Genomic DNA, 25,383 nt, shown 5'->3' with positions numbered 1-25,383 from the left:
ATGCCTTCACGGGGGTGAGATTAAATATCAGCCAGTCTCTGGTCTTACCCAACACCTCGTAGCTGTACTTAAAACAGCTCTTCTGCCACATCCTGCACCAATACACGTGAAGGGTTTGATATGGGTGCCTTCTGTCTTACTTTATACTCTGGCTTTCTTGGGAAAGCAAAAGGCTTCTTGGAGTCTCTGCTTTCTACAACATCAGAAAAGTAACAGGGTCCATCTCTGCTTGACAGGATTGTCTAAGGATGAAGTAATAGGAAATACAGTGTAGTAATGAAACTCACTGATCCACCCAGTGCCAGGGAAACCTAACTTTAACTCCCACCTCTACCACTAACAAGCCATGTGGCTTTGGGCAATTCACTAGACATGAATCTTGTCAATCAATTCAGAAATAATACTAACTTATATGTTTGTTAAGACCACATGAACTGATCAAATGAGCAAACTGAGTATGTCAAATGCATAGGGAAAGTCTGTCCTGTTTTATAAGTTGTGTTAGATTTGCTCACTTTGGCAGCACATATAAACAAAATCTAAATGACACAGAGAATAGTATGACCCCTGCATAACTGTGTTAGATAGAACTGGACTGCCACGTGAAAAAAATCATAAAATTTGATTCATTCCTCACACACTACACACCAGAATAAATTACAAATGCGTCAGATATTTAGATACAAAAAATGAAAATTTGCAACAACTGAGATGAAATATAAAGCGGTTTTTTTCAGTAATGTGGAAGTAGAGAAATCTTTCCTAATTATATTTCAGAGTTGGTAGGCAAAAAAAAAAAGATACAAACATTTAATTACATAAAAATCCAAAGAAACCTTTGCCAGGTAACACATTCATATACAAAACAGAAGATAAAGGACAAACTGAGGAAAACATACATTTCTGATATCAACGACTAAGAAACTTTTAAAACTAAAGTCAACATCTCTGACCTTAAACTGTACACATATGTACACATATGTAAATGATCTTTAAATACTCTACATTTTGTCATTTTTGTCTATCCAGGTGCGTTACACAAACAGAATAAACAATAAACAATGACTAGAATAGAAGAAAAAGTCTGAAATATACAACAAAATTAGGAATGCAAGTAGATAAATAAGCAGAAAACAGTGGTCCATACCTTATCAAATTTTAAAAAGTGAAAACAAAATCCCTCATACAGCCATCTTAAATTGGTTAGTTAATATTACAAAGGAAGGCATAAAATGAATAAACAATAAACATGTATTATTCATTTACAGCTGAGTTGCTGGGATATGGGAATTCTGTGGCATCTTGAAAACACATGTAATGGCAATGGAAAATAGAAAAGAATTTTCCAAAGTGTTATCCTAATTAACAGATCTCAAGAATCTTAACATATGTATTATTTAGCAAGGTAATTATACTGTTATACTGTATACTGCCTAATGATAGCATTAATTTCTGCAGTGATTTGTTTGCAGCTGTAATTTATAATTCATGAGTAAACTTTTAAAATAAACACAGGTAACAACAACAAAAAAAAAACCCTGATGTCCCAGATGCTGTTAGCTGCTTATGCAAATGACTTTTTTCTTACTGACAGAATAGCGATTTCATTCAAGGCGGCATGATGACCACCCTCAAGGGTGGATTCTTGATTGATCTTGTTTAATCATGCCAATCCCGTTCTGACCTGTCAGATGTTCATTTCCTAGCCTCCTTTCTAGATACCATTGCTACATCACCCAGTTGTGTGCCATAAAGCGCACGGGGAAAGCTGCTGAGAAGCTTTTTTGGAAACAGTCTGCTTCTTTGATCACAGTGGGAATACAAGATGTCTTGAACTGTGGCAGTTTTGAGGAAAAAAGCAACAAGGTGGGTGAGATGCATGAAGGAGCCCTGGGGTCCTTGATGACACTTTTGACTTGCCCAACAAATAACAGGGCCATCCATCTCTAGACTTCATTTATGGTGGAAGCCACTATTAAATTTTATGTCACTTTCAACTTAGCACATCTTAATTGATTCAAAGACAAAATAATGTGCATTGAAACCATCTAGATGTATCTGGCTCCGAAGCTCTTGTATCTATTTTTACTGTACCACTTTAACTTTGAGCAAGTCACATATGATCTTTGAGCTTCAGTTGCCTCAAACATAAAAGGGGCCTCTGAATACCTTCATGATGTGGCTGTTACTAAGAGCTCCTTACAAAGCGCAGACTATTTGACTAACACACACATATATAATATATATGTTACATATGATGTTATATATGTTATATATGTTATATATCACACATGTTATATATTATATAATTATATATTATATAATGTGTGTGTAAGGCTGTTTCTGAATTATAAAGATTCCAATTCGTTTATTTTCTCAAAGATTTATAGTGGTGCTGAAGTAAATAGCAGTCTAAGACGCACTGGACAAATGTGTACACCATCACAGGCTTCTTTTTAAGAATTCAGTAGCAACAGTTTGGCAGATTTTTCCCCCCTTGAAGAAAGAAGTTCAGCTTTGTAAATATGGATCATTTAAAATAATTGGCATTGCACACGAAATATTGTGACACTTTTTATCATGAAGATTGACATGATAGCTAACAGATTTTGTGGGATAGGTGTTGTGGTGTAGCAAGTTAAACCACTACTTGTGATGTGGCCTCCCTTACTGAAGGGATGGTCCAAGTCCCAGCTACTCTGCTTCTCACTCAGCTTTCTCCTGTTAATGCACCTGGGAAGGAAAATAAGGTGATCCAAGTACTGGGGCCTTTGCTGCTCAAGTAGAAGATCAGGATGGAGTTCCTGGCACCTGACTTTGGCCTGGCCCAGACATGGCTGTTGAGGTTATTTGCATAGTGAACCAGCAGATGGAACAGCGATGTGTGTGTGTGTGTGTGTGTGTGTGTGTGCGTGTGCGTGCGCACACATGTAGACTGAATGATTGCTATATTTTCTTCCAGGTACTTAGTCATGTCACTCTCTTACCCAAACCCCCCCAAAGTGTTCCTACCATACTTAGAAAAAAAAAAAAAAAAGGAAAGTTTGTTATCGTAGACTTTCATCCTCCACATATTCCAGTGCATGTTTCCCTTAAGTACCATTCCTTCTCAATTATAAAACCACACTTTCACTAACTTTCTTTCTCTGCCCTGAACATTCCTAGCTCATTTTCACGTAGGAATTTTGCATTTACTGTATCCTTTCCCCGGAGGGAATCTTGTTCAAGAGATCCACTCCTTCTTCCTAATCTAGCCTCTATGTCCCCTTTGTATTTGACCTTAGTTAAATTCTTGTGGTAGCTTCATATTTAGATTCCTCACTCATCTATGTATCTTATTTACTATTTATTTCAATATTCAAAATGTAAAGTCAATGAGGATAATGGTTTTGGTCTGTTTTGCCATATCCATGGGGTGTACAGCCATGTGTTGACACTTTTCAGGTATTGAGTAAGTAATGAATGAGGACATGACTGAATACATAAAATAAGATGTGATGGGCTGGTACTGTGGTATCGCAGATAAAGCAGCCTCTTATAGCACCAGCATCCCATACAGGTGCTGGCTCACATCCTGGGTATACCACCTCAGGTCTATTTCCCTGCTAATGTGCCTGAGAAAGCAATGCAGGGTGGGCCAAGTGCCTGGGCCACTGCACCCTCACAGGAGACCAGGAAGTAGTTCCTGGCTTCAGACTGACCTAGCTCTGGCTGTTACAACCATTTAGGGAGTGAGCTGGTAGATGGGAGATCTCTCTGTGTCTTCGCTCTGTGCCTTCTCTTTGTGCCTTTCAAATAAAAAAAAATAACCTAAAAAACAGTGTGACTATACAGAGACCATCTTCTGGCTAATTTCTTTCAGTCACAGCTGCATCTCAAATTTAAAACCACGTTCGTACTAAGCCGCCAATGAAGTCTCTGAGGCAGGAGCAATTAAGCAGTTGCAACCTCACTCCTGCCTAACTTGCTGGTCATTTGCAGTTGATTCTTTCCTCTAATTCTTTGCTTTACACAGACAGTTCTGTAATCCACATTTTCCTGGATAAAGGACAAATTTTAACCTTCTCATTTGTTCTCTCATTCTCATTCCCCAAACCTGGTATTCAACAGTAGGCCTTGTTTCAGTTGACAGAACTTCCTCATACAAAACAGTCCTCTAGGATATAAGCATCCCACATCTCCTTTTGCAATACCTCATCATTTCCTGAAATCTTCCTTTGACCCTGCTCCCGACTCTGATCCTTCAGGACTGGCATGTAGCTGGAACTGTGACTGCTGGTGTCTACGGTTCAAATTTCATGTTTTGCAAGGATCAGTCATAGCTAACGCTGACTAACCTAAACTTGTCTGACCTCAGTTTCCAGGCTGGTTCCTAAACTGTGGGAATAAAATCACTACACTGACTAGTGTCTTACCTTGGAGAGTTCCTGTCCAGGACCACACTGTAGGCAGGTGACACACCGTCCCCATTGGTCCCAGTACTCATTTTCTTGGCAATCCATGGTGGAAAAGCTGTAGGTAAAGAAAACAGAAACGAGGTAGCCGGTGATAGTAGATACACAATAAATCGTGGCTTCCATGACATTTAGCTTATGGGTCTTCTTAATCTAGTCTCTGGCTCTGAGTTACAGAGAACAGGGAAACCAATATAAAATGTTTATTTCCTATGCTCTGAAGATGTGACAAGAACTCTTTAAAATGCTTTACACTCCATAACTCATCCAATTGTTACTACATTCATATCTGGGATTATTATTAGCTCCAAGTATTGGGATAGACATCAGCTGTGTGAATCTGGGCAAATTTCTTGGCCTATGCATCTCAATTTCTTCATCTGAAAAATGGAGCTAATAATAACTGGTAAGGAGAATGACAAATAGTTGGCTTCTGCCCACAGGGTGCAGAAAAGCACCAATCCATTCATATGTGATCACCTCTCAATGGTTTAGAAAGCATTTTCACATCCTATATTATTTGGTTTATATAATATCCTTAAAAGTAAGTGGTGTAAGTATCATCAGCATGCTTCCCATTTCCCAAGAGTGGTCTTTGATATGTCTGAGTACTGCTAGCTGCCATTGCTTCAGCCCTAGGCAGAATGACAAGGAAGGATAATCCAGAGTGCAGAAATGTCCTGGTGTACTAAGGTATAGAAAAGGGGAAACATACTTGAGACAAAAATATCATTAACATTGGATCAGGAATGGGCTACTATGTGTTCTGATTCTGGGAAACAATCTTCCTGCTTTGCTCAGGACAAAGATATTTCCCACAGCATGGAATTTTCAGTGTAGAAGCGGGGATAATCTTGGACAAATTTAGGATTACTTGTCCTCCTACCTGGCTCTTCCTCTTTCAGTTTATGGATGAATCACTTAGTGTTTTCGGGCCTTAATTACTTGATCTAAGAAAAAGGAGGAACTGTTCTTCATCTGCCTTCTATGGTTCTGGGAGGGATTAAAAGAGGTGAGGTCAAACAATCTGTTTTGACGGCCATGGAGAGCTATAGCATGCCCAGATGAGAACTTCAGTGAAAGAGGTTCAAGCAAGCATTGCATAGGGATCATGCTGCTCAAGAGGAAAGCAGGGATAGGGTACTTTTGCTCACTCTTGAACTCACATCAGGGAAACTCTTAGGTGTCTCCTCAAAGTATTCAAAGTTCCAACTGTGACTTGCAGTCAAGAGAGATGTCTATGTGTACCACTGAAGGCTATCATTCCTTCCCTCACAAGTTCCCAACACAGATGGGATAAATCAACCTGACTGGCATTCGTGCCTAAAGTACCATCAACTAGACCTTTCTTCCCAATTCACTCCTTCAGAGGAACCTGAACCATTATATCCACCTTTCTCGGAAGATAAACATTATTTTTTGTTCTGTTATTATTTATTACTCTTCCTGATGTCAGCCTCAGTAAGCAAATTCCCTTCTCCTTGCTAGCTCTTTCTCATGAAGACAAACACCATTAGTGGTCCCACAGTTTCCATGACAATGGACTTCAGCTTCATAGGGACAGGACTAACATACTGGTCTGGACAAATCTTGTGTAACAGGAAAACATTAGTACAAGTCAATGATAGCCTTGGGATAACTTCATGACACAGCCATCTGAAAGTTCCATGGCAATTACCGCTGGCCTCCGAGTGTCTGAGACACCCTATTTTGCTTCATTCTCAGAGCCACACCCACCTAATAAATATCATATGGCATTTCTTCCTAACATGATCCTCAGTCTTGCTAACACAGGGTTATTGCCAACTTTCCATATCAGGATCTAGAGAATAAAAAACTGTTGCAAATTGCTGTTGATGTTATGTCGGGACTCTTGGTTCAATGGGATGATATTCTGCCAGCTCTAACAATGTACCAGAAATGGTCTCCCCAAGAGACTGTTCAACCCATCTGGACAATAAATAGCTGGACTTTATACTTGGTATATGTTTACAAGGAAAGAATCTTGATTGAATTTGAACTGTAATACTGCATCAAGGTGGAGGAAGCCACCAGGGGGGAGGGGCGTGGGGGGGATTCCCAGAGCCTATGAAACTGTAACATAATGCAAAATAATTAATAATAATAAAAAATGACTCTTTTTCTCTCTCTCTTTTTCAAAGTTATCCAAAACACATCAAGTATCTTAATGACTTGCCTTTGTCAGAGAACACACAATCTCATAGACTTTGGACTATTCTGAAGAGATCAAGGTAAGGCATGTGGATAAAACTTCTTCGTTAGGGTAAAATGCCATTATTTAGAAACAAGGTAGGCCCTACATCACATTTGTCCCTATAGTGAGCTCTAAAGTCAACCTTATCTTGTAGAAGCTATATAGCCTTTTTATTTTAAGAGGAGGCAAGAGAGATTAATCTGGCTTTAATAAAATTCAAGCTATTCTGTGGGATACCTTAAGTACACCTAGGTACTCTTCCAAGATACCAGAGATTGTGGCTGAATCCTCCAAAGTGCTGGCTGACTTGGCAACATAACAGATACAAAATTCCCAAAAGTAGAGATCACTGTGTGTGTAGTGCACAACTCCACACTTAGTAGGAAACAACAGTGCTTGCTGGAATAAGGAGCATCTGACTGTAGCCTGCCTAACTCCTGTGAAATTATTCATCTGCCTCTCCACCCGCCTCCAAAGGCAACTGCAGGATGACAAATCTATGGCAGGCTAACTTCTAAGATAATAATTTCATATGGCCTCTGAAGGTTGTTAGAAATACCCAAATCACTCTTGGTAGACAGTTTCTCCACCCCTGTTAACTGGTCAGCATGTGATATTGCCTATACTATGGTTAACTCAGTATATTTCTAGCCACTTGGACTACGAAATTTGTTTCATAATGATTTTTCAAACAAGATAGTATCATCAGAGAAGGAGCAAAGATTTGAGGGACATATGGACTCAGGATAAGCCAGACCCCAAAACACAAATATCATATATCTTCTTTGATTTGCAGTACCTCATATATATATATATATATATATATAAAGTATAAAAAAATCTAATGTGCATGATTATAGTTTACAACCCCAGTTTATATTCCTGCACAACAGTTGTGTTTTCTACTTTCTACTCGTTGAATTCGTTTAGTGGAGTATTAACCCCGTTTCTATACAGTGAAAGTAGGATATCACAAAACTTAAAAGAAAAAAAAAGGAACAGTAAGAAGTATCATTATGGGCATAATATTTTATATATGAAATACATGTAACCCAGTCTTTTTATATACATAGAAACAATAGATGTATGGAAGACAAAAAATTTCAACTTCTTAGCTAGTTATGTATTCATAAAAATACATTCACCTTTCTCAGTATCAGTTTTGTCTTCAGCAAAATGTGGATTTTATTTATTTGTATTTATTTTAGAGGCAGTGACAAAGAGAGGAAGAGAATTCCCACCCACAAGTTCACTCCCCAAACACCCAGAAAAGCTAGAGCTGTGCTGCAAATGATATCAGGAGCAGAAATGCAATCCAAATCCCCCACAGGGGGTGGCAGGAACCCAAACACCAGAGTTCTCACCACTGGTCCCCAAGGTCTGCATTTAACAGGAAGCTAGAGTCAGGAGTCAGAGACCAGCACCCGAAATACAATCCAGGCACTCCAAGGTAGAACACAGGTATCTTAAGTGGGATCTTAACAGCTGGCCTACAAATCTACTCCCTGAAGAGGTTTTTAAATAATAACTACCTTGCACAGTAATTTAGAGAATTAAATATGATCATATAAGTTAAATGATCTTGGGCTTGTTGCATATGAAACACTTGGTTTACAAAAGCCCTTTCCCTCTTCTGTTTCCAAAGGCTGAGAATTCAAGAGGCTTGCACACTGATCACTCTTGAGATGTGTGGAGGAGAAGGGGAAAGGTACTAAGTTTCTTCACCTGCCCGCCTGGCCTGGGGTGTGAAGGATACGTCTAAGGAATGGATGTCACCTCAACAACTCCTTGCTTATGAACTGTTGCTACAACTTACCTAAGGCTTAAGGACAGGATTCCCCACAATACTCTCAGTATCTAAGTCACCTTGTTTCCAGTGCACTGGGTGTTTTTCTCAAGATATTACTGTGTAGAATGAACACATCTCATAAAGGCTTGGAAACTTTCCTGAGACAAGTGTCTTTCAATAAAAAGTTCAGGGCCTAGTGTTGTGGTAATGTGGGTTTAACTGTTGTTTATCTTGCTGATATGCCATATCCAGATACAGGTTCAAGTTCCAGCTACTCAAATTCTGATCCAGTTTCCCGCTAATTCACCTGGAAAGGTAGCAAAAGATGGTCTTCGTATTTGGGACGCTATTCATGTGGGAATTCAGGATAGTTTCTGGCTACTGTTATTTACTGTGGTCCAGCCCTGGCTCTTGTGTACATTTGGGGAGTGAACCTATGGAGAGAAGAAGATTCTGTGTGTGTGTGTGTGTGTGTGTGTGTGTGTGTGTGTGTCTCGTCTCCCTGTCTCTCTTATACGGGTATATCTCTACCTTTCGAATTAATAAATTTTTTTAAAAAAGTAAAAAAATTGAAGGCAATAAAATCAGATTCACAAATAAGTGAGGATGCTACTAGGAATGTTCATTTTGCACAGAACAAGCCCTCTGAACTCCACATACCTAGAACTGCTTAAGAAAATGCTCCCACATCAAGTCTAACATAGAATTGTCTTCTGTTATAGCTTTACAGTAGTGGATGACAGGCAAGGGAGGGGAAAATGCCAGGTGCCCCATACATGACGAATGCTAGGGCTCTGCTTCTGCCAAAATCATACTCCCACTAAGCTGTATTTTATGCTGGCTAAATGCTGCAATACTGTCTCCAACTTGTCCAACAAAAGAAAAGCAGAAGGAAAATGGACGAACAATGAACAAAGCACGAAAGAGTACAGTTGAGAGAAGTCTGTGATTGATGACGGGGATTCCACAATGATCCCTAAATACAAATTACAGACTCCTCCCATTGGAATTAAGGTAGCTCACTTAGTTTATTCATTTATAAAATGAGGATGCTTCTTTTGATGTTTTTGACTCTTAGGAGTAAGTAGCACGGGTATCAGATGCTTTTGAAGCCTCACGTAAGAATCATGCTGGGAAAGAAAAAAAAAAGAATCATGCTGGGATTGATTGGTTTTTGACTGCAGTATAACATATCACTAGTTCATTATTACCCCAGTTTCTATCACTGTGATTAGTTCTGCCTTCTTAAGCTTCAGATAAAAAAGAAGTAACGTAAGCGTCTTGTTTCTGTCTTCTTTTAATATTTGTTAATTGCCAATAATGCATACTATATATCTGTATGGTTATGCTACAAGGACTTTATACTTCACTTCAGGATTGATTTAATTAATAGCAAAGTGGCAGAGGGAGAAATAGAGCTATAGATAGATCTTCCATCTTCTGGTTCATTTCTCAAATGTTCAGGATAGCAAGAGCAAAGTCATACTGAAGCCAGGAACCACAAATTTCTCCTGGGTATCTACCACACAGGGCACAGAAACCCAAGTCCTCTAGTCATACTCCATTGCCTCCCAAGTGCATTAACAGGAAGCTGAACTGGAAACTCCGGGAAGTTGGGATTTGAACAAGGCATTATGACATGAGATGCGCACATCCCAAGCCTTGTCTTAACCCACTGTGCCACAGTGCTCACTTGTTATACTTTTCTTTTTCATTTGATGGATAGTGGGCCATTTCCAATTTGGGGAATGACAGTTCAAGTCCTGTTGTTTCACTTATCATCCAGCTTCCTGCCAATCTTCTTGGGAAGACAGTAGCGGGTGGTCCAAGTACTTGTGCCCCTTTCATCCATGTGAGAGACCAGGATGGAGCTCCTGTATCCTGTTTTTCACTTTGGTCTGGCTCCGGCAACTGTGACCATTTGAAAGTAAGCTAGCATATAGAAGGACTTTCTTTTTCTCTCTTACTCTTTCAAATAAATGAATAAATGTTTTAGAGCATGCTGTTGGAGCAAATGGCTATCCACATAATAAGGAATCAAATTGACTCCCTACTTCATATCATAAACAAAACTCAGTATGAATCACAACTTTAAAACTAGAAAATCCTTGGGCCCAGTGCAATACCGTAGTGGCTAAATCCTTGCCTTGCATCCGCCAGGATCACATATGGGAACCTATTCATATCCCGGCTGCTCCACTTTCCATTCAGCTCCCTACTTGTAGCCTGGGAAAACAGTACAGGATGGCCCAAAGCCTTGGGACTTTGCACCTGCATGGGAGCCCGGAAGAAGCTTCAGATCGGCTCAGCTCCAGCCACTGTGGCCACTTGGGGAGTAAGCCAGACGATAGGAAGTCTTTCTCTCCATCTCTCCTTCTCTGTGTCTCTGCCTTTCAATTTAAAAATAAATAAACAAATCTTAAAAAAAAAAACTAGAAAATCCTTATCAAAGCTTTTTTAATGACAAAGCATAAAAATTCTATAGTTTCATTTCTTATAAGAAAACTTGAGGCATAAACCCTCGTGGTCTTGGGTACAGCTACAGTTTCTCAGGTACAAAAGCACAAATAACTAAAAATAGATGAATTACACTTAAATATAGAACTTATACGAATACAGAAACTTTTTAAAATGTGTACCTTCAGGCACACTACTAAAAAAAGGAAAGCACAAACAACATAATTGGAAGACTATATACTTGAAAAAACACTTGTACCTAGAATATATAGAGAACTCTTACAATGCAAAGACAGTAACCCAATTTAAAAATGGGTCAAGCATTTGAAAATGCTAGGACTATTATTTCATTCATTCAAATCTGCATTTAAATTTATGAACAGATTTCTCATTGCAGATAGGGAAAGCAATTATTGCCTTTGAACAAGAAGTATAAGTGGCCAATAAGCACATAAAAACATGTTTACTATCATCAGCAATAGGGAAATGCAAATCAAAACCACCACAATGAAATACCACTTTAGACTTAGTAGTGTGATTAAAATAGAAAACATAGTCAAGCACTGCTGAGGATGAGAAATAACTGGGTTACTCATATACTGTTACGGGAATCTAAAATGGTATAGACCCTTTGGAAAAAGGGTTCTGTGACTTCTCAAGATATTAAACATAGATATTGTTTGATATATACTCAAGGGAAACAGAAAGATGTCTACACAACTACTTGTACATAAATGTGCTTAGCAGCATTATTTATCATAGCCAAAAATATGGGAAAAAGTGACCATCAACTGGTGTGTGAATAAAAAGGAATGAGCTATTTTTCTTATGGCATGATGGCTCAATTGACTAATCTTCCACCTGCAAGTGACAGCATCCCATATGGGCGCTGGTTCGTGTCCAAGTTGCTCCACTTCCAATCCAGCTCCTGGGTCATGGTGTGGGCAAGCAGTGGAGGATGGTCCACCAAAGGCTTTAGTACCTGCACCACGTGGGAGAACCGGAAGAAGCTCCTGGCTCCTGGCTTCGGATCACTCAGCTCTGGTCATTGCTGACATTTGAGGAGTGAATCAGTGGATGTTTCCATCCATCTCTCTGTCTCTTCTCTCTGTGAATCTGCCTTTCCAATAAAAATAAGTCAATCTAAAAATGAATGAAACTTGAAAACATTCTGATAAGGCAAATATCACATGATTGTAAAATAAGAATAATTCTAGAATGGGCAATCTATAGAAACAGAAACTGAATTCAGAAGTTACCTGAGGCTGTGGGGAGGTGAGACAGATGAACATGAGTTTTGGGGGAAGGTACTGTGAATAGCTTAGAATGTGAATATACTAAAACCCAGTGAATTATACATTAGCAAAGAGGAAATTATGTGGAATGTGAATTATACTTCATTTTAAGGGGATGATTCTTTGGCTTTCTTATTAATACAGTAACTGACCTACAGCCCCAATATAGACTGCCTACATTAATCTCAAAATAAATCTTTTTCTAAAGCTCCTAAGGTATTTCATATACGTGCCTCCAGCTATGGTCTGTTTCACTCAACTTTTATGTCAAATACAGCCAGTAAGTTCTGTGCGTATGTTGACTGTGTTAATGAGAGTGACTGACAAGTGGCAGAAAGAAAAAAAAAAAAATTAGTGTCCTCATTCAGCCTTTCTGTCGGATGGCGACTCTCCCCACCTTGATTTAAAAACAAACCTAGAAAAGTGAAAATGCTCATCCCAAACAGGGAAGAAGAGAAGCGGTGAGGCGTGAGGCTGACATTAATAATAATCCCCGCATTACCTCATTGTGCCCTGAATAATTGATGTTGGCCAAGTTTCTGCTAGATGCAAGGTACCCAGGCTGCTGGTGGCGCAGCTGCCTCTGGCCACAGCTTGCGGCTGCTGTTCTTCTCAACTTGCACACATGCTTGTGGAGTGAAGCATGCTCTATCTAGGATGGGCCGGGCAAGACAGACGACAGTTCTAAATTAAGAACTAAGGCCTTCAGGATATTTGCTTTGCCTGGATAGTGCAGGAGGTCTGGGATTAAAAATGGTTAGGAAGGCAACAACTGGTCGATGCCCTGCCCGCTAAACTATGAGCCCACCCACAGCATTGTCAAAAAGCAATGCAGTTGTTTATCATGGCCTTGAGAAAAAGCTTTTCTTTGAAAACCATGCACATAGTATATACATTGCTTTCACCATTCCCAGACGTTTGGCCAATAATCCCCATGATCTCTTCAGCATTTGGTGCTAGCCTGTACTTTTCTGGTCTAGCCCAAGACGACTCCTATACTGAGCTTTCTCTTGTCCATAGCCTGCTTCCAAATTATGAAGCATGTTATTTTCTGAGAACTGTGCATTATATATATATATATATACATATATATATATAAAATGTTGATATATATTATCATGTTTCAGCTCAACATGGTGAATGGTCCCAGGTCCAGCTCTACCACCAATGCTCTACTCAACCCATTTATGTCATGAGGCCAACCTCTTAAAACAGTTAGTTCTGTCTTGGCTGCACAGTGTTAGCTCGAAGCAGTATTGATACAAGCACCCCTTTCCCCCACTGAGATGCTGATCCATTTAGTCAGCTGTGTAGCCTGAGCATCTGGAATTCACCAGGGAGACCAGGGAGAGAGAGGTAGTAGTAGAAGAGGATGAAATACTTGGAGATACTGACCTTAGAACATGAGCAGCAACAGAAAGAAACAAGTCACAGAAAATGCTGCGAATTATGGCCTGGGAAACCAGGAGAATCCCAGGAACATGAAATGTGTGAAATGGGAGCTGTTGAGTACAAAAATATGATACACTATTATTCAACTATGTTCAGCGTGTAAAGTTAGAAAGGACAGAGGATCATTCAGTAGGCGATTAAAATACAGGTGAGGTTAAGGGTGAATTGAATGCGGTTAAGTGCGTTAAGTGACCACCTGAGTTGCCAGCATGCCATACAGGAGTCCTGGTTCTAGTTTCAGCAGCTCTTTCACTTCTAAATCAGCTTCTTACTAATGCTCCTGGCAAAGCTGTGGAAGATGGCTCAAATGTTTGGGTCCCTGTCACGCACATGGGAAACCAGAATGGAGGTTACAGTTTTGGCCTGTGCCAGACCAGGGTGTTGTGGCTGTTTCAGAAATAAACCAGTGGGACACAAGATCTCTCTCCCTCTCTCTTTTTCGCTCCCACTCTCTTTCTTTTCCTCTCCCAAACTTTTGCTTTTCAAATAGATACAGAAGTAAATCTTTCTAAAACATTTATTTTTTATTACAAAGTCAGATATACAGAGAGGAGGAGAGACAGAGAGGAAGATCTTCCGTCCGATGATTCACTCCCCAAGTGAGCGCAACGCCTGGTGCTGCACAGATCCGGAGCCAGGAGACAGAAGCTCTTCTGGGTCTCCTATGTGGGTGCAGGATCCCAAGGCTTTGGGCCATCCTCGACTGCTTTTCCAGGTCACAAGCAGGGAGCTGGATGGGAAGTGGGGCTGCCGGGATTAGAACAGGTGCCCATATGGGATCCCGGCACATGCAAGGCGAGGACTTTAGCCACTAGGCTACTGCAGCAGGCCCACAGGTAAATATTTTTTGAGGTTAAAAACAACAGCAGTTCTTGCTCATGACTGCACATTACAATCATTTGTGAGAGTTCTGATGAAACATCTAGGACCTTGAGTAATTAAAGCAAAACATTTTGGGAGCTAAGAACCACTAGCCTAGGTAAATAATGTCACAGGTTTAAGTAAAGAAAAGTGCAAACAACAAAACATTGAAAGAGATGTAAATCTTAAGCTAGTCAGCAAAAGCCTGGAAAGAACGCCCAAGAATGAAAGAACAGAAACGGGGCCCAGCGTGATGACTCAATTGACAAATCCTCCCCTAGCAAGCACTGGGATCTGATATTCCTGTCCCAGCTGCTCCACTTCCCATGCAGCTCCCTGCCTGTGACCTGGGAAAGCAGAGGAAGACGGCCCAAAGCCTTGGGACCCTGCACCCATGTGGGAGACCTGGAAGAAGCTCCTGGTCCCTGGCTTCAGCTCAGCTGAAGGATGCTGCAGACATGTGGGAAGTGAACCAGCGGATGGAAGATCTGTCTCTCCTTTTCTTTGTAAATCTGCCTTTCCAATAAAATAAATAAATAAATAAATCTTTTTTAAAAAAGAAATTAGATGGGATAGTATGTGACTACATTTCAAGAAAAATAAATGCCATTAGCATAGGGAGGGTTAAGGGCCAAGACTGGTACAGTATAATTTTTATTTTATCTTATCTCATGGTGGTAGATTAAAAATTACATTATCAGGCCCAGCATGGATAGCTAAAGTCCTCACCTTGCAAGCGCTGGAATCCCAAATGGCTTCTGGGTCTAAATCCCGGTGGCTCCGCTTCCCATCCAGCTCCCTGCTTGTGGCCTGGGAAAGCAGTTGAGGATGGCCCAAAGTCTTGGGATCCTGCACCCACGTGGGAGACCCGGAAGAGACTCCTGGCTCCTGGCTTCGGATGAGCTCAGCTCTGGCCATTGCAGCCTCTTAGCGAGTGAATCATCAGACAGAAGATCTTCTCTGTCTCTCCTCTCTGTATCTGATTTGCCAATAAATAAATAAATAAATAAATAGTTTTTAAAAATTCTTTTTTTGTTCAAGGGCGTTCGAATATGTCTGAAATAGAAGTAACTCAGAGACCACAGGTGGTTACCACAGTTTTAACTTGTTTCTCTCTCCATTTACAAAGTGGCTGAAGAATTGAACTGTTATAGCAGTACCTAGTCCACCAATGTCAGCAGGAGCACATCAACTAAAGAGAGGGGGAAGGGAGTTGTAAAAACTTAGTGAAACCTCACCTATTGTTCTTCAATTGAGTGCAGAAAGCATGAGGAAATGCCCAAGTTGGAGTTTAAACAAAAAAAGAGGCAAAAAATTACATTGAGCCAGTTGTACTGGGTTATTTCCACTCAGCCAAAAGCAAAATCTAACCATATGAGCCAAATTCTTTCTCTTCAAAACATGTGTATGCATGGACACACACAAGAATTAAAGCACCAACTTGAAAATACCAGTACAAGTGAAGCAAGCTGTGAACTGAGTAGAAGAAAAAGCTAAAAATTATAAATATTTTGTTAGTGTCTGGCAACTAGTAAAAAAAAAAGAATTGTTAAAGGAAGGGAGGAGGAACCGTGTAGCCAAGGACACAGGGATAATTAATAAAATAAATAGGATGACATTAAGACCAGCAAACTTCGGGCTGATTACGAGGGGAAAATATCCTTTTAATGACTGCTGAAACAATCTTTCCAAGTGGGAGCAAAGGCACAGAAACAACCTTGGATGACGTTCAAGGGAAAAATGAGACAATGTATGTGAGAGTGTTCTGGCAACTCCACAGCTCGCTACACAGTTGAGGGATTGCCGAAATTGTTGTTATCCCACCCACAGCTAAAGAGCAAAGGGCACTGGAGTCAAACCACAGGCCAGCTACCCAAACCCTCTGATTTGCTCTGCCAATGCCCCAGCCAAAGGGAATCACTTATTTAGGGACCACCACAGTCTATTATGAAATGAAGGCATCATCAAAACTTTGCTATCCCACTTGTAGTGCTGGGAGTGGAGCGTCGCTGATTTCTCAAGGAGGCTTTTGGCTGAGTTGTCCCAGCTGGGGAAATAGAATTCATTGTGTGATTTCTTTGCAGGGCTGGCCACTGGATAAAACTCAATCAAGTGATTTTGATTTCTTCGGGGTTTTTTTCTTTTTTTTTTTCTTTTTTTGGTCTTGTTCACATTCTCTTCCACCCTGTCCTGTTGATCAATTAATGTGGAATAGCTATATCACAGTAAATATGTCAATTAAAATAATCTTTTTTTTTTTTTTTTTTTACCTAGTAATGGATTCCTCCCTTGCCAGGTAAAGAACTATTCTAAAAGAGTAAGCATTTACAAACTAATGGGCATATGCGAGCAAAATGTAGCGTCCCACCCTTACAACAGAACTGGGAGAAGCAGCCTGGAGAATGAGGCCTGCTTGTCCAGAATGAGATATTCCTTGCCCGGTTAGAATGCCCAAGAAAAGGAAGAAAGATAAAGGACCTGGTCGAGGTTGTAGGAAGAAGGTACCCCTGTTTAACCAGCTGCCTTTGGTCTTATATGTAAATACAGCTTAAACTGATCTTAGGCCCAGATGCCTGTTTCACAGTAAAGATATACTGTCCAAATCTAACTGAATCACCAAATAGGCACCTTTGTGCTTACAAGACAACATATCACAACATTGCTTATTTTCTTCTCCTCTTTGGCAACTGGATAAACTTCAAACACCAAGAGAATTGGAAATCTGTGGCCAAGAAATCACTAAAATATTCTTTCTCATCACTTGACCCCACTACCTGATGATCCAAATCAGGAAAGGAAAGCAAAGACCAGAGAAGGGATAGAAATTTTCCAGTACGAAATCCAAGTTCCCTATTCAGGCTTTTCTATTTCCGTATATAAAGAGAGAACTGGGCCCAGCTACAAGACTGATGACTCAGTGACTACGCTACAAAGGTTCCAGCTTCTTTGTTCCTCATACACTCAGTCCAATATTGACTCATTTTACCATGAAAAGGAGCTATTCCAGAGGTTGGGCTGGGTCAGGGAGAGGTGCCTCTTGGAAGGGAAGAAGTACTGCCCACTCTTTTGGGCCTATTCGCAGTGATGATTCACAGCCTCCTGCAAGTAACAACATCTTATTGTTTGATGACACCACATATTACATGGCAATGCCTTTATTTTTGAGGATTGTGTGATATCTTTTGGGGTATTGGGGAGTACCATATTTGTAGTCAGCTCAGGGTGGGAAGGCTGAATATTGGTCCTTCAAAACCCACTTTATTAGTACTTTATGCTAAGCATTCTCTAATGACTAAGTAACGATGAAATCAAAGTAAAAATATTCTCCACCTTTAAGAAACCATAGTCTGGTGTGAAATACACAAAACAGATGGAATTAATTATATTCCAGTTTTGACTTTAATTAGCCTGATATTTCCTGTGAAGACTGAAGATGAATGGGCCTATTTCGTAGACCGATGGTGAAACTATCCTGATTTTTTGTTCCTGTTAAGCTGTCAAGGAGAAAGCACACACACGCTACCAGTCTCCAATGAGAAAACAGAAACAAAGACCAGCTTCTGCTTTGAAAATCAAGCTTCATTTCTGAGGCTCCAAAATATGGCTCATGCTCTGTGGGAGAAATTCAGGTGGAGCAGGTCAAGAACATATCAAAAGGAGGGCTTTGTGGCCCACCAGGTATTCCTTGGAAGAGGCATTATTTCTTCCTCCCTTAAATTAAGAGCTTTTGTCCCACTCAACATTTTCCTTTTTGAAATCTTTCAAAGACCTAGTAAAAGAAGATGGACCTCCTTCTTGCCTCCTTCTCTAGTTCCACAGTGAGTCAAATTGCTCAGCCATCACCTTAAAGCCAAACAGCTGTGGAAAAATGAAAAACACACAAAACTTGAAATAAGAAAAAGCTAGCTTTCATTTTTAGCTCTGAAACACACGAATTCAATGATCTCTGGCACCTTTCATTTTCTCTGGAGCTGTTTGGCCACCTGTACACTTGAGACAAAAAGATCTGTGCCTCTCCTAGTTTGGATGAAGAGTCAGTGGGATGACAGATTTGAAAACACTTGGCACCTGGTGGACAAAAACAATAAAAGTACAAAGTAACAGAAGACAAATTACAAGTGCTCACATTTACTTAATCTATGCCTTTGGCAGTGTTCTCCCTCGCTGTGAAGTTGCCACCATCAACCTCCATTATAGAGTTTTAAAACCTTAGAGTCAGATTTGATTTAACAGTGTGTCATTATCGGAAATGGAAATAACTGAGCCACTTGACCTAGGAACACAATGTGTCTGGTCTCTGGCCTTAAGAACCCTGAAGAAATACTATGGAAGACAAAGAAGTAGATTGCTTTGGGTGCCCCCAGGAAAATTGACCAGGGCAAACTCTACGGGAATGAAATTTAGTTTAAACAGAAGGAAAAAAAAAACTTTCAACAGTAAAAGTTTTGCCTGAAGGGGGTGGGTTTTCTAATACTAAGGACATTCCCTCTACAAGTGTTTATACAGAGGCCAGCAAGGACGCCTTCAGGTAGAATCAACTAGGGGAAAAGAAAAACACGATTCATAAGTGTTTACTCTGTGTCAGGGACACTGCTAGATCCTCTACAGGGATTCTCTCTCTCTGACTCTCTTTTTCTCAAAGTAACTGATATCTAGTTGCTTTTCACATTCTTTTTTAAATTTAAATGTTTAATATAGAGAATATATTTTATGCATTGCATATGTACCATTCACAACAATCAATCATACTTCCCTCATTCCCTTTCCTCCCTTCCCTTTTAATCTTCCCAAGAACACTACTACTATCCACTATCCTTCCTTTTTATCAGAGTCAAAAACTGAGGCCCAAACAAATTAAAGATTTCTCGTTGGATTTACTACTGATGCTACAGGTAGTTGGCTAGGAAGAAAAGTTCTATGTTATTAAGCTGCTTGGCACTAACTGCAGCATCACCTCAACCTTTGCTTCTAAATGCTCTATGGAAATACCGATCTCAGTTGGGAATACCAGATGCATACTGTGTTTAGAATTACAGGAAGCAGGCAACTAACAGACCTAGGACCTAAGACAGTTAAGTCGAATTCAGAAAGTAACCATCACTTCTGTTGCATCATTTCCAGAAGTTGGAGCCAATCCCCAGATTCTAATTCTCATTCTCTTTTCCAATAAAATACTTTCAACAGATTCAACTTGTGTGATGTTTTTATTAAACCAGCTGCCTCTTCCTATTGCCCTGACCACGCCTCAATTTCAGGGCCTTGTCCCGTTGCTGCGTCTAGTTTATCCACTTCTGGTGTTTTCTTGTTCCGTTCTGCCTGACTCACACTTACCAGATTCTTTTTCCTAAAGCACAGATCTGACCTTTTCTTCAGTTCAGAAATTCTCAACAGCTTCCACCGCAAAATCAAATCAAAACTGGGGACTCCAAAGTCCTCTGTGATTACCACCAATCAACAAGGGCAAGTCTGACTTCCTCCTTCCCCCTAATCGTACTCTAAAATCCAGTTCAGCTGGTATTCTTCTCACATGTTTGGAGCTTCCCTGCCTTCCAGCAGTTGTTCCTGTTGTTTTCTACACTTAAATTGCCTCCTCTCCCATCTCCACCTGTTGAAATCTTATCTGTGCCCGTCGTCCATCTCAAATAATAATAGTTAACATTTATTGAGTGCTTATTTTGGGTCAACCCCTGTGCTAAGCATGTGCAAATATTTCTCGTGGATTATCTCATGTAATCCTCACAACAGCCCGATGAGGTAAGGGCTATTATTATCTCCACTTTGGCCGAGAAGTTAACTGAAGCTCAGCAAGAAGGAAGTAATTCCAATTTGTCCAAGGTCATGCAAATTGATAATAGGATCTGAACTCAAGAAGTTGGGCTCTGGAACTCTGGTAAATGTGATCATTTCAACAGAAAAAAAAATTTAAAAAACCTTTTCTGCTTTTCTTTTGCTCAATTTGATAGATTTTACTGGGCAACCTCAGAGCATTTTGATTGCACCTGTAAAGCCTCTTTCATATGATATTTATCTGCATTCTTACATACCCATGTTGACTCTGCCTCCCTCCAATGAGCACAGCCTATTTTAGGTATCTCATTGTTTCACACATGATGGCCCTGGCAGGTGCTCTCTGAGTCTCCCGTATTTCGTTGAAGGTATTTTGGAGGTGAAGGAGAGTTATTATCTATGGGAGATGCTCCATACTTTCCCATTTCAGCCACTCTGCACGACATTGGCCCGCGCCGTCAGCACCTGTCCAAACCAGAGGCTGCAGCCTGTTTTCCCAGTCAGGATTCTGGCGGGTCTCTTCTTGTCCCTCAGTTCTCACAGCTGCCTGGGTCTTGGCCAGTGTTTGGGTGAGGCAGGATCAAAATATCACTGCCCTGTGCTCAGCTTCCAGGAGTGAGGGATCAAGTGAAACCCAGCCTGGCTTGTGAGGGGGTGGATTGAAAGCCCCCATACAGAGGCAGCCAGAGGGCTCTTCATACAAGCCCTGACTTGCCCAAGAGCCACGTGGGTGGGCCTGCATGCAGTTCAGCTTCCCTTGCCTGCTCCGCATGTCTGACCCACACCCAACTTCAGGCTCTTTCTCTTTCTTATCTCCCAACACCAGATGCTCAAGGTAGTGGGACACGTCCGGGCATGTTCCCAGACGCCACCAGTCAGTAATAGCCTTTACAGGCAGGAACTAACATTCCAAGGCACTAAGGATATCTTGCTCTGTTCCTGACATCTCAGCGCTCTCTGGACACACAGACAGACTGATAGATGCCCGTGGGGTACCTTCCCAGCCTCTCTCTAACACCCTAGCAGGGACAGCCTGCTGAAATTCTGTACGTCCTCTCTATGGTCTCAGCTTCCCAAGAAGTATTCCCAGACTTGCCGGTATTGGATGCTCAGGTGGATTTTGCCACAACGAAATTCTGAAACCAAAGCACCTCAACACAGATAAGAAATGCCACCCAAGTCTCATCTCTCAGCCCCCTCCCACTCAGCAGCCAGCCTGCACATCATACTCACACTCGAAGAAATCCGCCGCAGTTAGAAGTGTGTTTGACTCATTTCACTTCCATCCACGTGTAGTGACAACGGCCCCTAAACCAGCCCCTCTAATTGCTAGCAAGCTACGCCTACTTTCCCGCCCCCGTGAGAATCCTAGAACCATTATTGGCCTACTCTGTTTATCTAGGCGTGGTTATGCAAAGAAACCCCGCCCCTGAAAGGGACACTGTGAGTCTGGGGGGTTAACAGCGATCCTGCCGCTGGTAAGGCAGGAGCCCCAAGGCTCTGGGGACTGAAGCGGAGGCGAGAGGGCAGAAAGCCAGGGAATTGAGTCCAGCCCAGTCTGTGGGAACAGAGGGAGTGTCAAGTGGTTGGAAGCACAGTACACATTTCGTTTCTTGAGTCTTTCACAGTTGAATGCAGCTCAGCTCATCAAATTTTGTGCATGAGTTAGCAGACTTGTACTTTGACAAAAAAAAAAAGTTAATGTTGGAAAACAGGAATTTCAGACACATGGGAAAACCACTTCCCAGCTCTGGTCCTGTTGTTGTTGATTGATTGTTTTCTTTTGTTCTGTTTTATAATCCTCCAATCAGAAGGGAGGTGGGATTTTAATGAAGGAGGAGAGGAGAAATTAACCAGGGGGGAAACCACTAAAAGTGAAAGAAAGCTGGATTCTGGACTCAAGTCTCTGGGGCTCCGGATCTTTGCCTATATAAGGAGGGGTTTACTACACAGTCTCTAAGGGCCTTCCAAGCAATGACACTCAGGGAATTTATGAAGCTATGATCTCAGAGGCAGCAGTGGGGAAGTCCTGAAATGTTACCAGTGTCTGACCTTGAAGAATTTACAGAGAAGTGAACAGATAACAGCACCCAATATAGGATGAAGGACCAAGGAGAAGGCAGGAAGAAAGAGTAATAGAATCTACGGTCACGGAAGGCAGATGATTTTCAGTGGATTGGGACTACGCAAAAGAGGTGGAGAAGTACATAGCATTACAGAAAAATAAAAAGGAACGCTCAAGAATCAAGGTATAAGAAGTTGTCCTAAGCAGAAACTGTATTTTAGAAATTGAGGGGAAATTCTTAGTACAGAGTCTGCAATGCCTTTAGTGGAAAAGGACTGAATAAATTCTGATGTGACATTGAAAACGTCCTCAATGAACTCCCTATCTGTCCCCTGGTTGTGGCTGAAGCTAGAATATGACCAAATAGACTTACTGTGGATTCAAACACAGCAGGAGGGGAAACCACTTGAGTTGGAATCCCACACCTGCCCCAGACTCACTGTGTGACTTTGGACAAATGCCTTCAGGATTCTGTAGCTCAGTGTTCTCATCTATAAAATGGGGGCAAAAATAGGGGCCATAATAATCTCTTCCTCATAGAATGTTTGGGAGGATTGCATGACATTAACATACAAAATAGTGTTAAAATGTATAAGGGCCTTAGAAGATCGGAAACATAATAATTTACAATTATTTATTAAATAATACGAATAGTGAAATGCAAGCATGCTTCCAATTCATCCCAAATGGGCACCTGTTCTAATCCCTGTTAGCCATAATATTAGTATGAAAATAGCTACCCAATGTAACTCTTCTCTAAGGAGGCAAAGGAAGAGCCTTTTGCTTTTTCTCCATCCTGTATTATACCAAGAGAGGCTGAGCTGCAGATCCTTATATAGCGGAAAGAGCCTAGAGATAGATTTACGAGTCCTGGGAAAACTAAAGCATAAAATAAGTGAGTTTCTTCCTCTCTAGTAGTAGTGTTACAAGTTTGGGGAAGTAGGGCCCAGCATGGTAACCTAGCAGCTAAAGTCCTTGCCTTGTAAGTGCCAGGATCCCATATCAGTGCCAGTTCTAATCCCAGCAACCCCGCTTCCCATCCAGCTCCCTCCCTGCTTGTGGCCTGGGAAAGCAGTCCAGGACAGCCCAAAGCCTTGGGACCCTGCACCCGCGTGTGGGAGACCTGGAGGAAGCTTCTGGCCCCTGACTTCAGATCAGCCCAGCTCTGGCCGTTGCACTCACTTGGGGAGTGAATCATCAGATGGAAGATCTTTCTCTCTGTCTCTCCTGCTCTCTGTATATTACTTTGCAATATAAATAAATAAATCTTAAAAAAAAAGTTTGTGGAACTAGATAGCCTGGAAGCCACAGACTTATTCTTCTCACATGTTAATGTGCACACAGATCACCAAGGGATCCAGTTAACAAAGATTCTGATCTCACAATCTAGTGCTAGGCTGAGACTGATTTTCTGACAAAGTTTCAAGGCTGATGCTACGGGGCCACAATTATACTTTACTGAATTTTTTACAAATATTTTTTATTATTTTCCAGAATTCGTTTTTGTAGCAAGGGTCTATCTAGCATGTGGCCAGGAGCAACATTTACTGAGAATCTGAAAATCATGCCAATGTGCCCATTTATACCTGCCACTAGTCCCATGAGGCAGGAAATACTATTTCCATCTCACAAAGGAAGAGGTTCTTTGAACTCCACGATGCATCCTGGAAATATAGAAAAAACACTAAGATAAAGGTACCGGGGGATCAGCACCCGCAGGCTGTTGCTCTAGAAAAATGACTATAAAAAGCTACCGCCCTTCATTGTGACTTGTCTAGTAACATTAAATTAGTGGCTGACCAAATCCTTCCTCACAGGATCCAAGGTCATCGGAACAAGAGCTAGGAGGCCTGAGCGGTCCGCAGAAACAGAAGAACAGTAAACTTCCTTCGGGACTAGGGAGAGCAGCTTTCTCTGGTCCTTACTTAGTTCCAACTTTGGGTCCCCACCCTATCTTGCAATGACCATCAATGGTCGCTCCGGAGCCACCCACCCCCCCAAAAGAAAGCAAACAAACAAAAAAATTAGAACAGATAGAGATCAACAAGGAAAGCTTAGAGACAAACAGGAAATGGTCAGCTTGGACTGCCATATACCTTACTAGGTAGGACACAAAGATTAGTTACTCCTCACTAGGGTATTGAAGATTTCTCTGCACACCCCTCCTAAAACTGTTCTGTGCCTCAACTGTTGACATATGCCTTGTTAGAGTTATAAGCCAGTTTAGACTATCCGAAAATCTGCCAAATTCAGCAAAATTATGCTTCAACACTATAAACTGCTAAATACTAAAATGAAAATAGACACGAGACAGCTGACTAGTACCCTTATAGTCATTTTAAGGTGGATAGCAGCCAGTTCTGTGTCATAAACTAAAATTGAAATGTCAATGAAGTAGTCACAGGATGTAGTTAAGAACTTGCATTTTTTTAAACATACTGATTACTCAATACCATGTCAATTAATGCCATAATGTTGTGAATTGTTGTTGATGCTGTGTTGGGGTTTTCAATTGATCAGGATGATATTCTGCCAGCTCTACCTTCAGACCAGAGATGGTTTCCCCAAGAAAAGGTTGAATTTATCTGGACAATAAGATGCTGGACTCTATGTTTGGTATATGCTTGCAAAGAAAGAATCATGACTTAAGCTGACCTGTAATACTGCAACAAGGTGGAGGAATCCACCATGAGGGGGAGGGCACGGGGAGGGATTGGGGAGGGACTGGGGGAATCCAGAGCCTATAAAACTGTGTCACATAATGCAGCGTAATTAATAAAAAAAATTACTGGCTGAACATTAGTGGGCCTTGTTCAAAATGTTGTACATGAGCTAATTAATTTCATTCTCTCAACAACCTATGAGACCAAAACCACTGAAATCATCTTTTCTTTTCCTTTTCCTTTTTCTTTTTTCACTCATATACAATAACTTGTAAAATAATCACAGATCATTAAAACTGTAGCAGTAGTAGTATATGATTCTTAGAAAAAATTGGACAAAGATCT

The 25,383-nt window shown here is 41.0% G+C and overlaps 1 protein-coding gene across 4 annotated transcripts in view; it reads right to left on the bottom strand.

Annotated features, from left to right (window-relative positions):
* The window catches only part of EDA2R (ectodysplasin A2 receptor), a 36,009-nt gene extending 14,346 nt beyond the window's left edge, over window positions 1–21,663 (bottom strand). For all 4 annotated transcript variants that reach the window (XM_058658493.1, XM_004595203.3, XM_058658495.1 and 1 more), the window contains exons 1-2: window positions 21,544–21,663; window positions 4,416–4,512 (exon numbers count right to left, since the gene is read on the bottom strand). In XM_058658493.1, the coding sequence (XP_058514476.1) occupies window positions 4,416–4,502 (87 nt within the window). In that variant the 5' untranslated portion in view covers window positions 4,503–4,512; window positions 21,544–21,663. The remainder of the gene's footprint in view (window positions 1–4,415; window positions 4,513–21,543) is intronic.
* Between the last annotated feature and the right edge of the window lie 3,720 nt (window positions 21,664–25,383).

This window comes from Ochotona princeps, chromosome X, assembly GCF_030435755.1.
Source record: "Ochotona princeps isolate mOchPri1 chromosome X, mOchPri1.hap1, whole genome shotgun sequence".
Classification (NCBI taxonomy): domain Eukaryota; kingdom Metazoa; phylum Chordata; class Mammalia; order Lagomorpha; family Ochotonidae; genus Ochotona; species Ochotona princeps.
Note: the sequence above shows the minus strand (reverse complement) of the source record. Positions and strands in the feature narration are given on the sequence as shown.